At 36.5% G+C, this 25,073-nt stretch overlaps 1 protein-coding gene and 1 long non-coding RNA gene across 7 annotated transcripts; both read left to right on the top strand.

The window, feature by feature from the left end:
- Positions 1-150: 150 nt before the first annotated feature.
- Positions 151-25,071, top strand: LOC146943812 (protein NUCLEOLAR FACTOR 1-like). Of its 6 annotated transcripts, none has more exons than XM_085742083.1 (24): positions 151-353; positions 479-557; positions 1,905-2,020; positions 2,607-2,787; positions 3,185-3,323; positions 3,974-4,099; positions 4,343-4,440; positions 4,517-4,633; positions 4,815-4,895; positions 6,192-6,334; positions 6,647-6,719; positions 9,939-9,998; positions 10,130-10,168; positions 10,265-10,353; positions 11,627-11,691; positions 12,867-12,913; positions 21,466-21,525; positions 22,303-22,374; positions 22,932-22,961; positions 23,072-23,166; positions 23,265-23,370; positions 23,549-23,611; positions 24,104-24,175; positions 24,666-25,071. In XM_085742083.1, exons 6-24 carry the CDS (start codon positions 4,030-4,032, stop codon positions 24,741-24,743), a joined length of 1,458 nt encoding a protein of 485 aa, XP_085598209.1. In that variant the 5' UTR covers positions 151-353; positions 479-557; positions 1,905-2,020; positions 2,607-2,787; positions 3,185-3,323; positions 3,974-4,029; the 3' UTR covers positions 24,744-25,071. The 6 variants fall into 6 exon arrangements, with proteins under 6 accessions (XP_085598209.1, XP_085598208.1, XP_085598207.1 ...); XM_085742082.1 differs by having other exon boundaries at positions 151-408; XM_085742081.1 differs by having other exon boundaries at positions 151-411.
- On the top strand, positions 9,098-9,667 carry LOC146943813 (uncharacterized). Its single transcript, XR_015025713.1, has 3 exons — positions 9,098-9,235; positions 9,310-9,400; positions 9,529-9,667. It is a non-coding gene; the product is annotated as an uncharacterized LOC146943813 (long non-coding RNA).
- Positions 25,072-25,073: the final 2 nt, after the last annotated feature.

Genomic DNA, 25,073 nt, shown 5'->3' with positions numbered 1-25,073 from the left:
TGGGATGAAATTAAAAGGGGTAAAATTGGAATATTTTATGATTTGTAGGGGTAAAGGTATAAATGTAGGGGTATATGGTAAAATGTTCGGCGCTGCCTATCAATTAAGAACTTCATCAATAAAGAACACTAGCCGCCTCCATTCGTCTTCTTTTCTGGTTCATCTCACTTTCTGCTCCTCTTCTTCGTTTGACTGCCACACTTATATTTCCCTTCTTTCTCCTGATTTTTAATTTCTGTGTGAGAGAAATAGTGGATCGGTGGTGCAAAGATAATTATTCAGGGCGTGCGAAGTCAGAATATAAGATTTTACGTGTATATTTGAAAAGTTCAGGGTTTGCTGGTGCACAACAGGTGCATATAGATCCGCCCCTTATGTCGTCAACGTGTTATACCGGAAACAGCAACGGTGGTGAGTTTAGTCGCTGCTTGAACTTTCATACCCATTTTAATTCTAATTTTTTTTTTTGTGTACGCAGAGAAGTTGTTCAAATCAAACCCTAACATTATGAAGAAGTGTCAACTTGTTGCTCCTTCTTCTGAGTTTAACTTGAAAAGGTAACACTTACAGACCTTGTTTTCATAAACTGTGTTTAAGCTGTTTCTATAATAAAAAAATAAAACAAAGTTAAATTGTTTTCATAAGCTATTTTAGAGAGATTATGAAAATAAGCTGAAAACAATGTATGATTTTTATAAGTTCTCACAAACAGTCTCACAAGTGTTTATATATGTAGGTAAACGTCATTCAAATAGGCCTATAATGTTAGTTAATACTCCGTTACTAATTATAAGCAAATTTGACTTTTTAGGTTCATTCCATTAATGATTTTTTAGGTCTGGCCGCCCCCACCCTGATTTTAACGGGAAAAGCCGATTTTACTAGATGTGGGTGCGGGGAAATATGGGTTTTTAGTACGGGGTGAGGGATGTTTATACCATCCCCGTACTAGAAACCCAGATTTCCCCCACACCTGCAACCGCACCCAGTTATATGGTTTGGGGCGGGGACGGTGATGCTTGAACCTGCCCTGCCCCGTTGCCATGCCTAATTAATAGTAATGGTTGGCTTTATTGTACATTTTTTTGTTCTTATTGCGTTTACCATTTGGTATTGATTATTGTTTGTTAATTACTCAGTGCAAATGTTTTTTTGATTATAAGAAAGAACATAAGAAGTACGAAGCTCTGATAGTGAATTGTGTTGAACACGATACATGCATAGACTCACGTTGAGTTCGCTAATGTCAAAAACATAAGACACCAACACCGATATATATATTTCTATAACAAGACATGCCTGGCGGCTTTCACCTTTTTTTCATCTATATACTCACGAAAAGCTAAAACTAATGTAATAAAATTTAAGTTCTTATTTTGGTACAACAAATTTAAGGTAATTAGCCCGTCATTGATTATCTTCGAATACTGTGAAAGATGAAGATGTGTGTATGTAAAAAGATTTGCATATGCAGGCAATTGATAAAAATACTAATATATTACCGATAATTTTTTTTTTGTTCTAATGATTTTAGGAAAATTAGAAAATGTATCCATTAATATTGTAGATGCGCCTGAGTTGTGTCCGAGCAGTGCTCAAGGCTTGTCGATGCAAATTAAATAATTTTGTTTTTTTAGACACTTGTCAGACATGTGTCAGTCACGATCCTAGGCGTGTCCTGTTTTTTCATAGCATAAGAATGTAATGTAAATTCAAATTATTCTATTTTGTGCAGAATTCTTTTTGCCTTTGGTTTCTGTATAATAAAGCTCGATGTTAATTCTGTTTGTGTGTTTGTCAAATTCAAGGGACACTTGTCCATAATAATTTACTTACTACATTGTTAAATAATTTAATAATAACACATTGTTTTGAAATTCACATTGCTCTGCCCCTCTTTACAGGAAAAAGAAAGAAGATAAAGGTATGAAAAAAAAGAAAGGTAGAAGGGTGGAGAAAGAGACAAATGTTGACATCATTAAATCTTTGAACTTGCTGGAGGATGACCATGATGGAAAAGGTTTGATTAGTCATGCTTGTAGATTACATGTTTACTAGGACTTCCGTATGGGGTTTGTGATCAGGTTCACGATTAGATGTTATAGAAATGAGCTCACAAAAAATGAAGATGTCATAGAAATAATAGGACTGGTCACATGATTATGAATAAAGAGCAGTGCCACTGGAGACAGACTGGGCAGCAGCCATTTTAAATACAATGGAGTGGAAGAGTCTCGTCTTAGGCAGTTTGAATTGAATATGTGCAAAGAGGGTATATTAGATGGGGGATAGATCATTAGTTAGAGACAAGGGTTAAGGAAAACTATAGGCCAATCCATAAAGACATCTAAGCTAAGTGGTCTATTTTTAGACATGATTTATCATCAAACATTCAAGCATTGTGTAGTTCATTTAGCTGATCTCACCTGGTGGGAAAAGGGTTTAGTGGTTGTTGTTCGTCCTCATAGAAGTCCAAGTAAAACCCTTTGTTGCGCTGTGAATAATGATTTTTTGTTTGCATTCATCCCTTCTTTTCAGTAGCATACAATAGTTATATATTTGTGGGATATCTTTTTGATGATTTTGTAATTTTTTTATGTTCTTAGGGTCTGACATTGATTCTCCTATAAGCAATGTTGCGGGAAGCTTGCAGCAAAATTCTGATGACAATGATTCTGGATTAATAGAAGGTTCTGAGACTGAAGAGGATAATGAGTTTTCTCATTCAGATCAAGAGGATATTAGGACAAATGGTGGAGCCACATCTGAGGATTCAGTGGATTTGAGGTTTGTTAACGTTAAATATATTTTCTTTCACACTTTGGATAGAAAAGTTCTGACTTGAGAGAACAACCAAAGTTAGCAGAGCTGCTCTAAACCAAAGCTCTCCAATCTTTATTCCAATTAGAAATGAAAATCTTGCTATTTCCGGTCATACTTTTTTTATTACAAGTTTGCACAACTGATTTCCATGTTAAATACTTTCATAATTGCGTCAGTATGATTTTGACCTCTCTCTTGCATGTTTTGTAATGAATCTGATTAATACTATCTAGCTATCTGACAGGGTTACTTTTTGTATTACTTGATCATTATACATACATAGCTCATCATAACACCATGCTCTCTTAGCTTGCTTAATCTAACATTTATTTTTACTTTTTTTCTTTTTCTTTTCACGCAGCTCTTTTGATTTACATTTGCAACATAATTTATCAAAAGAAGAGATTGACAACCAAAAGAACTTGAAATTCAGCTGGGATGTACCAGTTATTGGTGTCTCAAATTGCAAATGGAGAGGAACTGGCGAAAATATCTTGAAGGTATATAGTGGTATTGGTATATCCAAGATTTCTTGTCTCTGGCCTCATTTTGTAAGTTCAAAATTTAGTATAGTTTTATAACCACATGCTGATCAATATTCCTTACCATTAATGAATGGTTGTCCTTGACACACAACAATGAAACTTCTTTTTTCTCTGTACAATGATGCCCTAGAATAGATAATGTTACGTGTTAGATGGAATATTGCATGAGGGTTATCAACTGTCTTTGATGCCCTTTACCCAAAGTTTTTGAAGTAAATATAACTAACTGTCGACTATTTGATTACATCCTGATCATTTTTTCGTGGGATAAGTTTTCAAGTTGACATTAACTTGAGCCAATGATGCGTTGTTTACTGTCTATTTAGAGATTTTGATTGGTTGTCCTTACAGTAAAAATAAACCGTGCAGTGGTTTGTTTCGAATGGAATAAGCATCTTTTTATGGATACTACTTTCCTTTAATGTTAAATTTTCCCTTGTCCCCTGGCATTAACATTATGCATTTCTTGGCTTTGGTAAACTTTATATTATGCAATTCTTTACGCATAAAGAAAAATTATAATCTTACGTCGTGTTATAAAAGACGTTCTTCTTTCAACTTGTGCCTCAAGTACATATAACATTCTTTGCTGCTTTCTCTTGCAGGATTTTAATATCAACTCCTGTCCCGGTCTGAAGGAGAAGTTATATGAGCATTGGATATGGATGTCTCCAAGACATCTGGAGGCAAAGATATTAATTCACCAAAACAGAAGATGTTTTTCTCCCTCTGTAAGTTATTTGAAATCATCAATGTATAAATAATTAAGTTGTTGTAATATTATATGTATTGTTGTGCTCTTTGTTATTATAGCAAGATTCACTAAGTTGAGTTGGTGTTTCTTTTTTGCATATGTTTTTGGTTGTCTGTTATAGGGGATTCAGGCATTCAGTTGCACATTTGTATATGACATAATTTTAACTTTAATTTTTGTAATCCTTATACGGGCATTCACATCATTGACTTGGTTCCAGGCAGCAGCTACCGGGATATACTTGACCTTAACAAGAGACCATTCTATCTAAAAGGCCTAGAAGACACAAGCATCATGGATGCATACATAATGCATTCTGTAAGCAAATTTTCATTTTAATCTATATAAAATATAAAAACTGTTTACAAAATTGCTTAATAGCTATTTTGCACAGCTCAATCACGTCTTCAAAACTAGAGATTGTGTCAAAAAGAATGATTCCAAACTGGCTAGGCTTGAAGAGGGCGCTGATACTGAGAGATTCCGAGATCAAGGTTTTACTCGTCCTAAGGTAATGAATTTTTCGTCGTTACTGGTTTTACTCGTCCTAAAGTTTTACTTATGGTGGATGTTTTTCTACCATAATTGAAATTTTCACTTGATATTCCCTTGAAATGAACTCTTACATAAAAGATTTACTTAAGAAATGTAAAGCATACTTAACAAATATATTTTTTTGTTGCATGATCCAGGTTTTAATTTTGTTGCCATTGGCAAATATTGCGTACCGTGTTGTAAAGAGGCTTATACAACTTACACCTTCGGCTTACAAGGTAGTTTAGTTTTCTATTTTCTTAATTTATTTCTAATGCTTGTAGTTTAGTCAAGCTAACCATGCTCTGGACTATCATGACATAATATCAATGCTTGTACTGGACTCCGAGGTGTTGCCTAAGCCCTTAAGCTGTGGGCATTTGGTTGACCTTTTTCTGCGCATCATGTTTTTCAATGAAATATCACACTGGTTAGATATGCTATAGAATCCAGTCAGTTATCTTTATTTGTGCATCTCTTTCGGGATACAAAATGTTTTTCCCTGCTTGTTGTAATGAAAATTGTAGTTGTGCGAGAAAGAGAGGAGTTAACTCTAAGTTTAATTTTTATTATTTGAAAGAGTACAATTCACCAATATGAATATATATAGGTGTCCTGGTTCAGATTAATCTACCTACTGAACTGTTACAAGACAATTAGAGTTAGTTATATTCTTATAACAGTTCTAGCAGTATATAACTGTTGGACACTGCGGGGATATAAGATTGGCTCGTTGGTTTGGGTGAGGGAGTTAAGGAGTGGATTGATAAGGAAGTTGAGGGTTCTATCCCCGCCTACAACATAACACTAAGATTTGTAGGCCACTGAAGTAGAGCAGGAGCCGGTTGAACAGCCTTCCAATGAGAGTCAAGAAGCTGTCAGCCTGTGACAGTTAATGAGAAGCTAATTTCATATTTGATGATGGTAGCATAAATGCAAAGCACAACAGTAGACGTATATAAGAAATAATCCTGAACATAATCAGCCCCTGCTTTTGACACTTTACATCTTGCAACCATATGATATTGGTTTTGCTTCAATCATGTTGGACTGTTGGCTTTCGCCAAGCGATCTCGAATACATTTTTTGTGAAGTAACATTGAGCATGAGGGGAAGATCTAACCATAAATCAAATGAAATAATAAAGTTATAGGTCCTGAGCAGTTTTAAAGCAGACTGAAGTTATTATGATATAACTTGCTGAATTAGTGGAGGGTTTCCTGAGGTAATAATGTCATCAACCTAAACTACAAAATAAACCACAACAGATAATTTGGAATAGATGAAAAGAGACGGACTACATTAGCTTTGAAACCAAACTGAAGTAATGTAGAACAGACATCCAATCCAAGTACGAGGGTCCTGTTTGAGCCCACACATAGCTTTGTTAAGCCTGCACACTAGTGATTTGCCTAAAATTTCAAAACTAAGGGGTTGAGTCATGTTACTGTTATCCATCTTATTGTATTACATTTGCCTAGAGCAAGATAAAATATTCTAGCGTTCCTTTGTGATGTTTGTATCTGTTTTCTCAGGTCAATGTCGAGCACATGGATCATTTTTCGGCTAAGTTTGGAGATGAAGAAGATAAACAGATGACATCCAAACCGTATGACCATAAACTACTTCTTGAAGGCAATAATGAGGATGTCTTTATGATTGGCATCAAATTTACTAGGTAATTACACTCGTAAAGTGATTAGTATTGTTTATTCTCTTTCCTACTCCGAGACATTCTGTGAAAGCCTGTAAAGTCCCCTGTCAACATCTGTAATTATAGTCATTATTATCCTTGTTATTTGTTGTTATTTTTTTTTTAAATTGGTTAATGGATGATGATGATGATGATGATGATTTTGATTGTTGGTGTAAGCATAATTTGTTTTCCAAAGTCTAAATTATATTAGCAGCTGACCTATTTTAGTAACATTTTTTTTGGCAAGTTTTTCGTAAATAGTCTTGTTACATCTTAATGCTTTGTTTCGTGCAGGAAGACAATCAAGTTGTTCAGTGATTTCCATACCTCGGACTTCATTATTGCTTCGCCACTTTGTTTGCTTAATGTAAGCTGATTTTTCTTGTTTCCATTTTGAATTTATTTTACTTCCTTTAATCAGAATTTGACTATGTAGACCTCTTTTTTCTCTTTTTAGATTAGAGTTTTTAGTGTATAGTTCTAGCTTCTATTTATCTTGTGTGTATGCTAACTATGTGCATAGTGTAGCTTGTTATGTACTAAGGTTAGTGACAACGGTTGAGAGCTGTCACAAACTCCCAACTATCTGTTTATACTATAAATAGGTGTTCTCAGCCTATTCAGTCCATAATAACATTTTACAAAGTTAATATCAAATTATACTTTTACTCTCTCTCTGTTCATCATTCCATGAACCATCATTCCATGAAGTATGAACCCTAGATCCAATTTTACGATTGTGTTTGATTTATTCAACTATGCTGAAGGACACAAATCTTGTCACCTGAAAAATGTAGGATCCGAGACTGTACTTGAACCAAATTTAGACAATTTTGTACTAGATGCCATTGGTGAGGAGCATTAATCATGTTAGCTTTCTGAAGAAGGTCCTTGATATATTTGGTTTGAGAGAGAAGTAAAGAGCCAAATGGTGAGTGATGCACCTCTATACCAAGAAAATAATCTAGTATGCCCAAATCTTTAAGAGAGAACTCATAATTGAGCTAATGAACTAGATTCTGAATAGCTAGTTTTGAGTTTCCAATGATGATAATATCATCAACATAAACCAATATAAAAATGCAGTGAGCTTGAGTGTGCAAGAGCAAACATAGAAGGATCACACCTGCTTGACTTGAACCCAAAGTTAAGTAAAGCTGATTTCAATCTCTCAAACCATGATCTGGGAGCCTGTTTTAACCCATAGAGAGCCTTGTGCAGTTTGCATACAAGGCTCTTGTCAGAAGATTCAAAGCCAGGAGGCTGCACCATGTTGACTTCTTCGGTGAGCACCCCATTTAGGAAGACATTGTTCACATCCAACTGTTGAAGAGTCCAGTTATATGTAACTGCAAGTGTCAGAACTGTCCTCACTGTAACAGGTTTGAGTACGGGGAAAAAGTCTCGTTATAGTCAAAATCTGCTTGTTGATGAAAACCCTTGGCCACTAAACATGACTTGTACTTGTTTACAGTGCCATCTTTATTTTCTTTTACCCGAATACCCATTTAAATCCAATTGCCAATCTGTTTGCAGGAAGAGGTACTAGAGACCATGTGTAATTATGAAGTAAAGCATTATATTCTTCTTGCATTGCTAAAGGCCTCTTTGTGCCCATTCTTAATGGTTGTGTTAAAGGACTAATAGTTATGGAATGCTTGAGTGAAATTCCACTCAGCTGATCTGGTTTATATACACTCTAGAGAGTAAATACAATATGGGAGTTACAAGAATATTAATCAGCTTTCTAGTTCCTAAGTACATGAATGTGATTTACTAGGCAGATAATTAACTATTGATCTTCTAGCTACATCAATAACTGTACATATTAATAAGGTATTTATTTTATAATTCCAACAGGTTGAATCTCTGCTAATTGCTCATGAAACTCGTCTTGACAAGTTCAAGAAGAAAACTCTTGATGATGCTGCATCTCATAATCTTAATCTGACTCATGCTTCTGCATCCAGTTCTAAGTCTCAGTCCCTACCTGATTCCACTATAGTTCCTTCCTCTGTCAACACTATTGTTAATCCTGATTCCTCCAATTTTAATCCTAATTTTGGCTCATTTCGTGTAAAGGAGGACATAGTGGCAGAGGACGTGGTAGTCCTCTGAATCTACCACCAAAACGGCTACCACGTCCTCTGAACTGGCCAAAATTAGGGCTAGAGTTAGGAAACTGATTGTTTCGCGTGCCATCTTAATAATTGTGGTTTTGAGAATTAAGACCATGAAATTGGGATTCTGAAATTGCTTTTTCAGTGAGATTACTGAAACAGGTTCAATGATAGCAACTTTCTTGAACTTCTCATTTCTAGATTCTTGTGTGAGAAGCTGTGATTAAAGTTCATCTCAGATTTCACATTCACACTGCAACAATAGGGTCAAACTCTTTAGGAAGTGCTTTAAGAACAACTTCAATTAGGTCCGTGTGAGAGACTGGATTTCCAATTGAAGCAAGAGACTCTGAAATTGTGCGAATTCGAGCAATGATTTCAGCGACAGTGCGTGAAGACGCGTTCTCGTCAACTTCGATCTGAACTTAGATCCATTACAAAAGGTTCACGCACTGTCGCGTTCGTGTGAAGCACTAACTATGGGAAGAACAAGATTCTTTGCTTTGCATGAAGCAGTAACTATGAATCTCATCCCAAACCACGAGTTGCGTAGGAGAACGAATCGCGAAAGCAGCGAAGGCTAAATTGTTGAAAGAATCCAAGTGCAGAGCAAAGAATCTTGTTCTTCCCATTTAGTGTAAGCAGGTTTCTCCGTTCCTGCATCGCGCGCTGCATCTATGAGATAAACCAGTGGAATCTGAGGTGAAATCACAAATTTCACTGTTCTGCGAAGAACACCTTCGACTTGTTGCTTCCATTGAAGGTAGTTCATATCATCAATCTTAACAGATACTACTTGTTTGAAGCTTAACAAATCATGTCAATACTGTGAATCAGCTGGCAATAGTCTCACTTAGGATAGGACTTGCTTATTTGAGGGATCGACCTTGATTACTACATAAAGAGACCAAAGCAGAGGAGTTATCAGGTTCATGATATGATGCACATCTACATCTTATGATTTTTCCAGTACACACAAGATATATCATGCAAAGTTGAAAGTGGATAAAATAGGAGAACCCAAAATCTGATCACGGATCGATGAATATTTTATAGGTACCATTGGAAAGCCGCAAGAGGGGGGATATGATGATATTGCAAAAAGTTTATAATTTTACATGAGCTTTACTGCAGCGCTATCTGACCACTACAAGTAGTGCTACTCTAAACTTCAATGCAAAATGGGGTTTCGTCGTGTCGCACCCCGGGGCCTATGTTGACTACACGGATCAATGTGTTCAATTAGATCCCTTGATTATTGGGATAAAATCAAATCGCACATCAGATCCAAAATATCCTATTTACAATAGAAATATCTCAACAAACACTTTGCTGTGTAGTTTGTTCCTCTGTGAATTTAAATTGTTTTTTATTAGTATTCCTGTCAAGATTTTGCAATTTTGTTGAACAGTTTTTTTTTTTATGTATTGCTTATATAAGCTAACATCAGTTTGGTTTGGATATAGAAAATTGAAGATACTGAATGCAATAAGGAAAAAGATGTAGATTTTCTTTCGTCCATAGAGGTGATTGTCCCACTCTTAATTGTTATACATACTTTATTATACTTTATACTTTATATTTATTTCTGGGTAGGTAGATACTGTGTATTTGGATCATATCGTATGAAGTTGACAAAGTGTATTTTTTTAAGCAGGTTCTTATTATTGATCATGCAGATGTAATGGCAATGCAGGTTAGCATTGTTTGTTTCAATTATTGCAACAAATTGACTCTTCCCATGATTTGAACTACAGTAGTCATGTTTCTCATTATTGTTGAACCTTGTCAGAATTGGTCTCATGTGCGTACAGTTATTGAACACTTGAACCGCTTACCATCTAAGCAGCCCAGAACAGATGTTATGCGCATTAGACCATGGTATATTCTATTTGCCTTTTCTTCATTGGAGCTGGTTTTTCTTATGTTTCCCACTCCTTGATCAATATAAAATTTCTTATGTTCTTATGTTTTTCTTCATTGAACACTTGCTTGATCAATATAAAATTTGTATGTTTGTTTTCCGTTGTTGTTTTCATTTCTTTTAATTTGGCATATGGCAAAATTATTGTCACTTACTAATAAAGTGAGACCATTTGTTTTTGTTTTTGTTTTTTGAAAACAAAATAATTATCTTATAGTTAAAATAAGAGAGTTTAAATAAGGGCAAGGGGGTAAGTTAAAAAATGGGAGGATGATAAGATATCCTTATTCCTTATACACAGAAAATAAAAGATAAGTGTTAGAATAAGTGTTTATCAATCCCAAATAGGGGCTGGCCCTTCAAAATGCTACAGCGGGATGAGTGACCTTAAACACTATAGCGTGTTCGTGTTAGCATACTAAGTGCTCAGAGGTCCATCAAGTCCATTTTTTTTTCTGCTTTTATTAGAACTGCTTTGGATCACGAGTCAGTAGTAAAACAAACACTATTTGTGTGTTATGTTGGTATTATTTCTTCCTACCGTAAGACTTGCCTTAAGGTACTTGTGTAGGTGTGCGCAAATTAGAAAAATCATTAGAGAGTCAGTTTGAGGTCTGCGAGCAGGAAAGCTAGAAGTATGCATGCCACTATGGGTCAAAAGAATGCAATTGACTTTATGAAAAAAAATATGTTTAGGCTGAAGCTTGGTTAGTAAAATAGAGCCCGTGGCTGTTGTTACGCATGCTGTTTGTATTCTCTCTATCATTTCTATGCAGTTGGACGGCACAGAAAGGAGTGCCCTGCTTTTATTATAATTCATTGTGTTACAATATATGAAATATTTCATAATATCTTTGATATTATGTTAGAGTATCTTAGTTTACTTCTTAGGATTAGTTTTCATGTTATTATCTTGATTTGTTTCTTGATTTCCCTATTTATTTAGGATTAAGAGTCTTGTATCCCTTTAAATATTAAATAAGGGTTAGTGTTTAGTACTGTCTTGTGTATCAAATTTTGTTATCTATTACATTACACAGTAGTCCTATTTCTTCTTACTCTTCCGCTTCTATGAAAAATTTGTAACTTCAACACATTGTTTATATGTTGTATGAACTACATGATGCACTCAGATTTTTAGTGGCGACGGGTCTGAAGTATACACGAGAAATTCAAGATTCATTCCCTAAAAAATATATTGAGATACGTAATTTTGTATTCCTTGTTTAGGTATCTTGATGAGCAAGCCAGATTTTACAGGCAGACAATAATTCTGGGTTTTTATTCAAATCCAGGTGATGAACATTCCTTCTTGTTACCAAATATTTTAAGAACAATTCACATTTTTAACGTGTTTTTCCTTCTTTAGAGAAAACCACATGTAATCTGTATTCCTGAATATGGGTCTTCCCATTCTTCTTCATTTATACTTTCTAATAAAGGCTTAATTGCATGTTTGTCCCCTTGTGTTTATTTCAGGTTTCAAGTTGGTCCCTTATGTTTTAAAAGTTTCAAGTTGGTCCCCTATGTTTTAAAAGTTTCGAGTTTGTCCTAAATGTTACTCACATTGGAATAATTTAGTCACATTTTTTATTTTTATTTTTGTTTTATTAAATATTATGTGACAGAAGGGATTTAGACCAACTTGAAAATTTTAAAAGATAATGGACCAACTTGAAACTTTTAAAACATAAGGGACCAACATGAAACCTAAGATACACACAAGGGGCCAAACATGCAATTAAGCCTTTAATAAATGTGGCAGATATTAGTATGATTGAGAAGTGAATATTTCTTTGCTGCACATGGTGATTCATCCTTCCTTTTGTGAAAATGGTTTTCATCCATTTGAATTTACCCCACAATCATCATGATAGTTTATTTCCAAGCTCTGTTGTCGTCGTGAAAATGCGGCGTGGTGCGTAGCGGGCGCTGTTTCGGTGGTGTGGCCACTAATAAATTTAATACTAAATACCATACTATTCAAAAAGAAATACTAAAATACCTTAAACATTACTCAAAGTTTCATGAAGTATTCATAATATGGAATAAAAGGGATAGCAAAATCGATAATCGCTAATAACAAATATATACAACTAGTACAAGTTATCGTTTTACTATTGATAGGTCTGCTTTGACCGCATTCCACTTCTGCTCGCGGCCTGGCACGGTGGTCCTGATTTTTCTGCTATAGCAGCCGACGCGACCGCTTTTGACAACAATTTCCAAGTACACAAAGTTGAATTGGGCCTGTTTGGGTAGAGAAAACCTTTTGTTTTTAGTGTATGTCTTCACGTTGATTACAAAATTGCCACCTTGAGGAGGGGGGATTGTTGGTTAACCTGTTGTTTTTTAAACAAGTTATATGGGAACTGAATTGTTGTTAGTTTTGCTATTGACTCCTTTTTTTTTACTTGCATCATGGAAACATGGCCAAACATATTATAACCCCCACATTTCCTTGTTGTAGAAATAAAAGCTTCATTCAATCATCAGTGTTCTAATTATGAAGGGAAGGTATGTAGCATATTTGGTTGCGCTGTCTATTTTTATCAGTTCATTAGAGATGTCTCATGGCTGAGAAGTTCTCCGTACATCAATTTATTCTCAATTTTCCCTTTCTTTTGTTTTCTCTTATTCTTAAATATACAACTCAACAAATGGGCATGATTGATATGGATTGTTATGCATAGAACGTTGCCATGAAGTGTGTGGTTTTTAAGCAAGTTTTAATATAAGTGTATCAGTTAGTTTAGCATATAACTAGATTGAATCTTGTAATAGCTAGCTGTATACAGCTGGCATATGTGCTGTCATGTAGCTGACACCTCAGTTGGAGATAGGATAACCTGCTATAGCAGGTATTCTCCCAGCTTCCTATATAAGCTGCATTGTAACAAAATTACTCATTCAACGAAAAGGAAATCAAATTGAGATAAAAGTTAGTTAGAATATTCTCTCTCTATATCTTTTAGTTTTATATGGTATCTTATTGATCTCCGATATATGGCGACTTCTCCTGTGCGTACTCCACCGCCGCCGCCTCATTCAACCGGTGCCCAAACTTCTCCGGTGGTGACGAACGCTTTTCCGCTCCAATCCTCTGTAGATGACGACACTACAGTTCGCTCCAAAATCGTCTTCTCTCTGAAGATTTATGAGAAGCTGAACGAGAAAAACTCCCTCGTTTGGTGTCAACAAGTTGAACCATATGTGAATGCAAACAATCTCGATGAATATCTTGTTGCTCCGATCAGCGCTACTAGATGCTACTGTTAGAATATTAATCAAGTACTTAGTGGAGATATTGGAAAGTTGTGACTATTTAGTTTTAACTCCACTAGTCATTGTATTGATTGTATTGATTAATCTTCCTTATTAATTAGGGGTTAACTAGGAGACTCCTACCTATATAAATGTACATTCTCACCACATAATATGATATAATAAACATATTTTCAGTTCTAATATGGTATCAGAGCTTCTTGATCCAGAGCCATGTCTACTGCTACGTCTTCTCCTACTCCCTCTGATGCGCAACGCATAACTGCTGCAGCATCCAAAACCTTCAAACAAGTAGTTTCAGTTAAGCTTGATGATACGAACTACCTTCAATGGAAGCAACAAGTCGAAGGTGTTCTTCGCGGAACGAAGATGGTGAAATTTGTGATTTCACCTGAGATTCCACCGGTTTATCTCACAGATGCAGCGCGCGAAGCAGGAACAGAGAATCCTGCTTACACTGAATGGGAAGAACAAGATTCATTGCTCTGCACCTGGATTCTTTCAACGATTTCGCCTTCGCTACTTTCGCGATTCGTTCTCCTTCGCCACTCGTGGCAGGTTTGGGATGAGATTCATAGTTATTGCTTCACGCAAATGAAGACGCGTTCGCGTCAACTTCGATCTGAACTTAGATCCATTACGAAAGGTTCACGCACTGTTGCTGAATTCATTGCTCGAATTCGCGCAATTTCAGAGTCTCTTGCTTCAATTGGAGATCCAGTCTCTCACAGGGACCTGATTGAAGTTGTTCTTGAAGCACTTCCTGAAGAGTTTGACCCTATTGTTGCTAGTGTGAATGCGAAATCTGAGGTTGTTTCTTTAGATGAACTTGAATCTCAGCTTCTCACACAAGAATCTAGAAATGAGAAGTTCAAGAAAGCTGCTATCACTGAACCTGTTTCAGTTAATATCACTGAAACTGCAAATTCAGAATCCCAATCTCATGGTCCTAATTCTCAAAACCACAATTATACTGATGGTACTGGAAACAATCAGTTTCCTAACTCTAACCCTCATTTTGGAGGAAGAAATGGCCAGTTCAGAGGACGTGGTGGCCGTTTTGGTGGAAGATTCAGAGGACGTGGTGGCCGTTTTGGTGGAAGATCCAATGTTCAATGCCAAATCTGTTCAAAAACAGGTCATGATGCAAGCTATTGTCACTACCGTTTCTCTGCCCCACAGTATGATTACTACAGTCCCTATGGCTCACCAGGAGGCTACGGTGCACCTCCAAATGTATGGATGCAGAACATGTCACGTCCTCAGCATTCTGGACAGTTTCTTAGGCCTCCTACACAGGCTGGGAATCAGAGAGGTCAAGCTCCCCAGGCCTTCTTAACTGGCTCAGATCCACACAATTCATTCAACAATGCCTGGTACCCTGACTCAGGTGCTACTCATCATGTCACCCCTGATGCATCCAACCTCATGGATTCCACGTCTCTTTCAGGTTCTGATCAGGTCCATATTGGAAATGGACAAGGTTTGACTATTACCTCTATTGGTTCCTTACAATTTACTTCTCCTTTACATCCTCAAACTACTTTTAAATTGAATAATCTCCTTCTTGTTCCCTCTATAACCAAAAATCTTGTTAGTGTGAGTCAGTTTGCTAAAGATAACAATGTTTACTTTGAGTTTCATCCTAATCACTGTTTTGTCAAATCTCAGGATTCTTCTAAGGTGCTTTTAAGAGGTATTCTAGGACATGATGGTCTCTATCAGTTTGAGCACACCAACTCATTCAAGACCACTGCTCCTGTCTCTCAAAATTCTAGTGTCAACACTGTTTGCAATAAAGTTCCAGCACAAACTGACAACTCTGCCTCTTTTCATTTAGGTCCCTCAACTGGTTTCAATTTCAATAATTTTCAATGTAATAATGTTGAACATTTACCTAGTAGTTCAACATCTAGTTCTACTCAGTCTTTTCCTTCCATGTATGGTATCTGGCATAGCAGACTTGGACATCCTCATCATGAGGTGCTCCAAAGTATTATCAAACTTTGTAATATACAATTACCAAATAAAAGCTTGTCAGATTTTTGTACTGCTTGTTGTCTTGGTAAGGTTCATAGACTGCCATCTTTTGCATCTCAAATGACATATACTAAACCTCTTGAACTAATTTTTTGTGATCTTTGGGGACCTGCACCAGTTGAATCCTCCTGTGGATATACCTATTTCCTTACTTGTGTGGATGCTTATTCTAGATACACATGGATATATCCTCTGAAACTCAAATCTCACACACTTTCTACATTTCAGAATTTTAAAACCATGATTGAATTGCAGTTAAATCACAAAATTATTTCTGTCCAAACTGATGGAGGTGGTGAGTTTTTACCTTTCACAAAATATCTCAATAGCCTTGGCATCACTCACAGATTCACTTGTCCACACACTCACCATCAAAATGGCTCAGTTGAAAGGAAACATAGACATATTGTTGAAACTGGTCTCACTCTTTTATCTCATGCACAAATGCCATTAAAGTTTTGGGACCATGCCTTTTTAACTGCAACTTACCTTATCAACAGGTTACCTACACCCGTTTTAGCAAATAAATCACCCTTTTTCTTACTTAACCTTCAATTTCCAGACTATAAATTCCTTAAAAGCTTTGGTTGTGCATGTTTTCCCTTTTTGAGACCCTATAACTCTCATAAGTTCGATTTTCATTCAAAGGAGTGTGTTTTCTTGGGATATTCCAACAATCACAAAGGATATAAATGTTTAGATGCTTCAGGTAGAATTTTTATATCCAAAGATGTTGTGTTTAATGAGGTAAAATTCCCTTATCTTGACTTGTTTAAATCTCAGAAAGTGTGTTCTGTTTTACCAGATGGTCCCACTTTATCCACTTTTCTTCCCACTCCTGTCTCAACAACCTTTACTGTAAACTCACCTACTCCCCAAAATTCTCATTCTGAGTCTGTTCCTACTACTCCCATATCAAACACCCCTCAGACTCCATCTATTAGTTCTCATCACTCTGAGTCCTCACACAGAAATAATGTTGTCCTAAATCCCACACCCATCACCATTCTATCTCCCTCTCCATCTCAAAATTCCTCACCTGAGTCATCTGCTAGTGTTACTAGCTCTCAGTCTACAAGTTCCGAGTCTCCTCCTCCTGTTCCTCACAGAATTCATCCTCAAAACCGTCACTCAATGAGAACGAGAGGTAAACATGGAATTGTGCAGCCTAGAATTAATCCTACACTCCTTTTGACTCATGTTGAGCCCACTACTTACAAAACAGCTCTTCAGGATCCTAAGTGGCATTTAGCAATGCAAGAAGAATATAATGCTTTGCTTCATAATCAGACATGGTCTTTAGTACCTCTTCCTGCAAACAGACATGCCATTGGATGTAAATGGGTATTCAGGGTAAAAGAAAATCCAGATGGCACTGTAAACAAGTACAAGGCACGTTTAGTGGCTAAGGGTTTTCATCAACAAGCAGGTTTTGACTACAATGAGACTTTTTCCCCTGTAGTCAAACCCGTTACAGTGAGGACAGTTCTGACACTTGCAGTTACTTATAATTGGACTCTTCAGCAGTTGGATGTGAACAATGCCTTCCTAAATGGAGTGCTAACTGAAGAAGTCTACATGGTGCAGCCTCCTGGCTTTGAATCTTCTGACAAGAGCCTTGTATGCAAACTACACAAGGCTCTCTATGGGTTAAAACAGGCTCCCAGAGCATGGTTTGAGAGATTGAAATCATCTTTACTTAGCTTTGGTTTCAAGTCAAGCAGATGTGATCCTTCTTTGTTTACTTTGCACACTCAAGCTCACTGCATTTTTATATTGGTTTATGTTGATGATATTATCATCACTGGAAACTCAAAACTGGCTATTCAGAATCTAGTTCATCAGCTCAATTCTGAGTTCTCCCTTAAAGATTTGGGTATACTAGATTATTTTCTTGGCATAGAGGTGCATCACTCACCATCTGGCTCTTTACTTCTCTCTCAAACCAAATATATCAAGGACCTTCTTCAGAAAGCTAACATGATTAATGCTAATAGCATGCCCTCACCAATGGCATCTAGTACAAAATTGTCTAAATTTGGTTCAAGTACGGTCTCAGATCCTACATTTTTCAGGTCAATTGTTGGTGCATTGCAGTATGCAACCATAACAAGACCTGAAATATCCTACTCTGTGAACAAAGTTTGCCAGTTCTTATCAAATCCCCTTGAAGATCACTGGAAGGCAGTCAAGAGGATACTTAGATATCTGCAGGGTACTTTAAACCATGGGTTAATGCTTACACCTGCCAGCTCCACTGAACCTATTGCAATCACTGGCTTTTGTGATGCTGACTGGGCTTCAGATCCTGATGACAGAAGAAGCACATCGGGAGCCTGCATATTTCTGGGTCCCAATCTAGTTTCCTGGTGGGCAAGGAAACAGACCCTTGTAGCTAGATCTAGTGCAGAGGCTGAATATAGAAGCCTTGCACAAGCTTCTGCTGAGATTATTTGGATCCAGTCTCTTCTCAATGAATTGCAAATTAAGAGTAAAATTCCTCATGTCTATTGTGATAATCTCAGTGCAGTTTCACTTGCTCACAACCCAGTCCTGCACTCAAGAACCAAGCACATGGAATTGGATATTTTCTTTGTGAGAGAAAAGGTTATAGGGAAGGAATTGAATGTCTCACATGTGCCTGCTCAAGACCAGTGGGCAGATGTCTTGACTAAGCCTCTGTCCACTGCCAGATTCCTTTATCTTAGAGACAAACTGAGGGTTTGTGACACCCTCGGTTTGAAGGGGGGCTGTTAGAATATTAATCAAGTACTTAGTGGAGATATTGGAAAGTTGTGACTATTTAGTTTTAACTCCACTAGTCATTGTATTGATTGTATTGATTAATCTTCCTTATTAATTAGGGGTTAACTAGGAGACTCCTACCTATATAAATGTACATTCTCACCACATAATATGATATAATAAACATATTTTCAGTTCTAATAGCTACTGTCCTGGCTTCAATCTACTCTTTCCGGTGAAATCTTGGTGTGTGTTGTTGGTTCTTTGCATGTGTATAAACTCTAGAACAAGCTTGTGACCTATTTTCAAAAGCGGATGCTTGCAAAGGCCTGACAACTTCGTGTTGAATTGCGCGCTACCTCGTTTGATAATCGTACGGTACAAGAGTATCTCATTGGTACTCGCAATCTTATAAACAATCTTGCTTCAATTGGTGATCCAATTCCTGTCAGTCAGCACTTAGATGTTATTTTGGAAGGTTTACGACAGGGATATAGTCCACTTAGATGTTATTCCTGTCAATCTGCCCGCACACTCACCACCAAAATGGGGTTGTGGAAAAACATAGGCATATAGTTTTCCTTGGTCTCGCCGTTCTTACTCAAGCTTCTTTGCCTTTGACCTATTGGGACCATGCATTACTTGCTTCTGTTTACCTTATAAACATACTTCCTAGTACTGGCGCACTTCAACTTAAAATTCCTCATCAAGTCTTATTCCATTAAAAACCTGATTATAACTTCTTAAAAGTCTTTGGTTGTGCTTGTTTTCCGTTACTTAGACCCTAAAATGCTCATAAACTTGATTTTAGATCCCATGAATGTATTTTTCTGCGCTATTCTTCTTCTCATAAATGTTACTAGTGGTCGCATTTTTATTTCCAAAGATGTTCTTTTCAATGAATCAAGGTTCCATTATTCCACCTTGTTCACCACCCCCCCCTTATGATCCCTTCCCCTCCACAACCCTCCTGCCAATACATCTCAGTCCCTCCCTACATCTACTTCCCCATCCTCACAACCTTCACATAATTCTCCTACTATATTGTCTCCTCAATCAGTTTTACCTTCTTCTGTTGACATATCCCAGCCGTCTGCCTCCTCACAGGTGTGTCATCTCCTACTCCTAATCCCACTAATGTTCTTCCTATTAACAATCATCCTATGCAAACTAGGTCTATGTCTGGTATAGTTCTTCCCCGTCTCAGCCAACCCTTTTGCTGACACATACTGAACCAAGGAATGTAAAACAAGCCCTGACTTCCTCAATGGAATGCTGCTGCTCTTCAGAAAAATAATACATGGTCACTTGTTGCTCTCCCACCCAATAGAAAAGCTATTGGGTGTAAATGGGTGTTTAGAGTTAAAGAGAATTTTGATGGTACTATCAATAAGTATAAGGCACGTTTGGTTGCAAAGGGTTTTCATCATCCTCAAGGGTTTGATTTTACTGAAACTTTCTCCCCTGTTGTGAAGCCTATATCATTAGAATAATTCAGTAACACATACTGAACTCAAGGTTTTGAAAGCAGTGACACTTAGTTGGTTTGTAAGCTTCATAAGGCTCTATATGGCCTCAAGCAAGCTCCTAGACAATGGTTAACAGCAAATTTAATTCAGTTTGGGTTTAAGGCAAGTAAATGCGACCCTTTGTCATTCACTTATGCTAAGCAGCAGCATGTTGTTTATCTACTTGTGTATGTTGATGATATTATAATCCCAGGCAGCTCTTCTGCTCTTGTTACTACTTTGATTAACAAACTGGATCCAGTTTTTAGCCTGATACATCTTGGTACCTTAGACTTAGACTATTTCCTTGGAATTGAAGTCAACCACCTTGTTGATAACTCCTTACTGCTCACTCAAAGAAAATACATTAAAGATCTGCTCACTCAAAGTAAATACATTAAAGATCTGCTTTCAAAAACTAACATGCTTGACTGTAATTCCATTAATACTCCTATGATGTCCAGCTGTAAGCTATCCAGACATGGTTCAGATTCCTTTCATGACACTTGTTGGCTCTCTGCAGTATGCTACCATTACCAGACCAGAGATTGCTTATTCTGTCAACAAAGTCTGACAGTTTACGTCTCAACATCTGGAATCTAACCGAGTTGATGTTTAAAGGATTCTCAGGTATCTCAAAGGGACACTTAATTTTGGTATGAAGCTGTTTCCTACCCCTATTCATCAGCCTCTCCCTCTTCAAGTCTTATGTGATGCTGACTGGGCAGCAAATCCTGATCATAGGAGATCAACCTTTGGAGCTGCTATATTCTTTGGTCCAAATCTCATCTCCTGGTGGTCTAGAAAGCAACCAGTTGTGGCAAGATCTAGTACTGAAGTTGAATACATGTCTCTAGCACAAGCTACTGCTGATGTTCTCTAGGTTCAGACTTTACTCAAAGAACTCACTGTTCCATCTTCTTCTCTTACTATTTTTTGTGATAATCAATCAGCAGTACTACTTGCTCATAGTCTCATCTTACACACCAGGACCAAGCATAAGGAAATTGACCTTTTCTTTGTTAGGGAAAAGGTTTTGGCTAAGCAGCTCTCTGTTGTTCACATTCCTGGAAGTGATCAATGGGCAGATGTCCTCACCAAGCCCCTCTCCACTGCTAAGTTTCTTTTGATGCGTTCCAAACTCAATGTTGTGGAAACCCTCGGTGAGTTTGAGGGGGGTGAATAAGTGTATCAATTAGTTTAGCATATAACTAGATTGAACCTTGTAATAGCCAGCTGTATACAGCTAGCATATGTGCTGTCATGTAACTGAAACCTGTCAGTTGGGGATAGGATGACCTGCTATAGCAGGTATTCTCCCAGCTTCCTATAGAAGCTGCATTGTAACAGAATCACTCATTCAATGAAAAGAAAATCAAATTGAGATAAAAGTTAGTTGGAATATTCTCTATTTTTTATAGTTTTTATATATAACGATCAAAATAATTGTTACATCATACTGTAATCGATCTTTTTAATTGGTATTTGCAGGTGAAGTTGATGTGTAAATATAAAGGTGTTCTGCAAAAAGTGCTCCCTAAAATTCAACAGGTACACTTTCTCAAAATTTCTTGCTATTTGTGAAACTTTTTATGCTATTGTGATGCACTGAAGTTCTATTTAATGCATGGTAGGCATTTTATATCTGAAGGAAGCGAATTAGGTTTAGGTGCATTTTGATAATCTAGTAGGTGATAATATTGCTCCTCAATTTCCTTGGATCTTATGTGATAGGGAGTGTACCAGACGTGTATTAGCAACCACAGTCGAATGGAGGTGGCTGGGGTTGAATGTCGGCGGCATGGGTTCATGATAAATCACATAAACCATCTGCCATGATGGTGCGCATTTAAGTTACAGTGCCCATCTCATGGACGATAAATAATCCTAAACATAAATAGCAACGATTCATTCTGTTAAATTGCACATAACTTTTAAATTATTGCATATCTTTTTATGACATGCGTGATTTATTTGTCTTCTGTTCATTACGGGGTTTGTCGAGGATGCTCTCAAAGTGTTTGTAAGCCCTGGGGAAATTAATTGGATTGTTGTTTGCATTTAAATCTGGCATATTGCTGGAAAAGGACTTTTGTAAACCGTGTCACATAATTATGCTCTGTTTGCTGAATATTCATTATTGTCGCGATTAATTTGTTTAATATACTTATGTTCCTTCTTTGTTAAATTTTCTTTACTATTGAGTTCAGGCTTTTCATTTTTCTTTATGCTGCTTTGTCTATACTTATTGAGATATATCTCGGTGGGTGTGTTCCTTACTCTTTATTCTATTCAGCTAATACTTCTTCTGTATCTTGAATCCTGTAGGTTTATGTACGGTTTAATGTAAAGTCAATAGTAGATGCGGATGATGAACGTTTTAATTATTTTGTTACGACGGTATGTATTCTGGAATTGTGGTTGATAGAAATGGAGAAACTCCATTGATGAGTTTGAAGAAGCTTGAGTTTGTTAGAGGAGAGAGAAAGTAGTTAGAATAGAGAAAAAGAAAGAGTGGGAAACTGAAATTGTAAATGTGAATGTTTTCATTATTGAATCTGACGGAGGGTACAAGTATTTATAGAGTTATAACACTAAACACTATACGAGTCACTAATACAAACTAAGATCACTAAAACAAACTGCGATAGATATCTTATTCTAACAGTGCTTTTGAAAACTTTGTGTCAAGTTCAAGTAATTTTAGTTGTTCATTCTTTCTGTCAAGCAATTTTCAGTCATTGCTGCTAGTCTTTGTCGAGTAGTTTGGCTAAAGTCTGAAGCAAATGGACATATTTTTTGTAACATTTTAGACTGAAAATCCGAAAGAGTGATAAAATGTGAATCGAATCTTATAAGCAATGTTTAAACGGTATAAACGAATGGTAATTATGTGTTGTTGGCTAAAATTTATGACACCAAATTGTTCTGAGATACTATGTGAATCATTCTTGCAGGTTTTCCCAAGAATAAAAGACTCTGACCAGGTTAACTTTTTAATAAACTTCATGTTTTTTGAACATGTGTGTTAATGATTTTTATAATTTTAATTTTTATAACAGATGTTAATGATTTTTTAATGAAATCTTTGATGCAGGGAGGAACCATGATATTTGCCAGTTCTTACTTAGAATTTATTCGAATCCGAAATTTTTTGAAGTCCCAGAATGCCTCCTTCTGTCTGTTTGGGGAGTAAGGAACCATTTCCTTTATTGTGCCATTACAGCTCTAATCTTAAAACGTAGCTCTCGTGTTCCATTGTAATTTATGTGTGGATGTTTTTAATTTAGGTATATGGCCGAAAATGATATTTTTAATGCACGTCGTTTGTTCACTGAAGGGAAAAGAAATATTATGCTCTACACAGAGAGAGCTCATTTTTACTACAGATTTAAGGTTGTGTGTAGTGAAATATTTTTTTTTCCTCCCTTTCTTTCCTAAAGTTAATTTCTTTTGTATTTAATAGTGGTATGTTCTGGTAGTATTGAAATTATTCCTATATGATCTTACTTTCCTCTTACTCAACAGTTATATTGATGCAAAATTGACAAATTAGTTTATTTCTTCATGGCAGATTCGCGGGGTTAAGAATTTAATCATGTATTCACACCCAGAGAGGAAGGAGTTTTACCCTGAGGTAAGCAGGCTTGTAAATTAAGTAGTATATTTCTCTTCTCTCACAATAATTCACCAAGGAAAGAGTGTAAGACAGATGTAGTAGGAATCCTCCAAGGCTAACAATAAAATCAGCGGAAAAAAATAAAATTGTCTCAAAAGATGTCTAGTCATGAAAAATCCAACAACAAAAAAGGGTGTGCAAAGACCCAAGTGGGAGATAAGAAGACAAACCTGTCATACAAAAGGTTTAGAGGAAGAATCTCATGGCTGAAAAATGTTTTTGAATTGTTTCCAGCCAAATTCATTGGTTTACTCTATAAGAAATGACAACCAAAAATTCTGTTCCTGTAGCCCTATGAATGAAGACAATATAGTCCATGGCTTCTTTTCTTTCTCTGTTGATATAAATTTGCAATGGTTTTTATTCTCATTTTGCCGTTATGAGTGGCACGAAGTGAAAACAAATTCTAAAATCTCACTCTTTCCACTGATATCTCTCTTCCATTTGCAGATTGCCAATCTGCTTGACGGGTCTGAAAACCCTCAGTGCACCGCCCTTTTTTCACGCTTCGACAAGTCTCGGGTAATGCCTCACTCTCCGATGTCCTTCAGTATCATGCTAGTTGTTGAAATGTAGTGTATGCGGCCTTATATTTTTATATATTATAAACCATTATTTACACTTGAATAGAAGGCAAGCGGGCAACAAGCTGCGCCGCTAAACCTTTTTGGATGGCAAAACCAATCCTCGTAAACAAATAGAAAGGTGATCGATGTTAGAGAGGCATCCATGCATGTTTGATTTTGCGGTGGGATTGTCAGAATCACGGCGAGCCACCGTGATTTTGACAAAAGCTACACTTGTAGCTTCAACAAAGAATTGTTGGATTTTGTCAAAATCACGACGTCTCTGTGATTTTTCCAATAATGTCTTCATTGTTGGATTGCAGTAGTCTTTTGCAGTGCTTGTTAATTAAATTTATCTTGCAATTCTGGTAATCTTATTTTCCTATTGATTTTCTTCCCTAGTTATTTTTTATTGTATTGATATTATAACTTTCTTTACATTTTAGTTGGAAAGAATTGTTGGAACTACTTGGGCAAAGAGGATGGTGTCTTCAGAGAAACCAGTTTTTGTTTTTTGCTATTAGTGTTATGTTGTACTCCATAGTTGCACCAATGCAAAGCAACTCAATTATGTTGTGTCATATTTATATGCTTTTGAAATCCAAGAGGCTCTTGACAAAGATATCGACGAGATTATAAAGACTCTTATTTATCATGGAGGATAACTTACCTCCTTGGGGGTGTTTTTTCTTACCCACCTTGGTTTATTCAACTTTATGTAATGCATGCAGAAGTAATTCGAAAGGGACAAAAATTTAGAATTGTCAGGGTCAACTCTCAGAATACATTGGGAGTGAGGTATAATTTTTTTTATGGGAATTTGTTACTGCAATGAATGAAATATTAAATCAGTT

The sequence above is a fragment of the Medicago sativa genome, chromosome 2 (assembly GCF_051527215.1).
Source record: "Medicago sativa cultivar Bolivia chromosome 2, Bolivia_mono, whole genome shotgun sequence".
In the NCBI taxonomy this organism is placed as follows: domain Eukaryota; kingdom Viridiplantae; phylum Streptophyta; class Magnoliopsida; order Fabales; family Fabaceae; genus Medicago; species Medicago sativa.
This window is presented reverse-complemented; position numbering and strand designations above follow the sequence as displayed.

What these genes read in the sequence shown, in the direction of transcription:
- LOC146943812 (XM_085742083.1), top strand. Translation starts at nt 4,030, where the DNA reads ATGGATGTCTCCAAGACATCTGGAGGCAAAGATATTAATTCACCAAAA. An exon ending in TCCTTCTGTCTGTTTGGGGA is followed by an intron (nt 23,167 to 23,264) that starts GTAAGGAACCAT and finishes TTTTTAATTTAG; the next exon opens with GTATATGGCCGAAAATGATA. An exon ending in GGAAGGAGTTTTACCCTGAG is followed by an intron (nt 23,612 to 24,103) that starts GTAAGCAGGCTT and finishes TTCCATTTGCAG; the next exon opens with ATTGCCAATCTGCTTGACGG.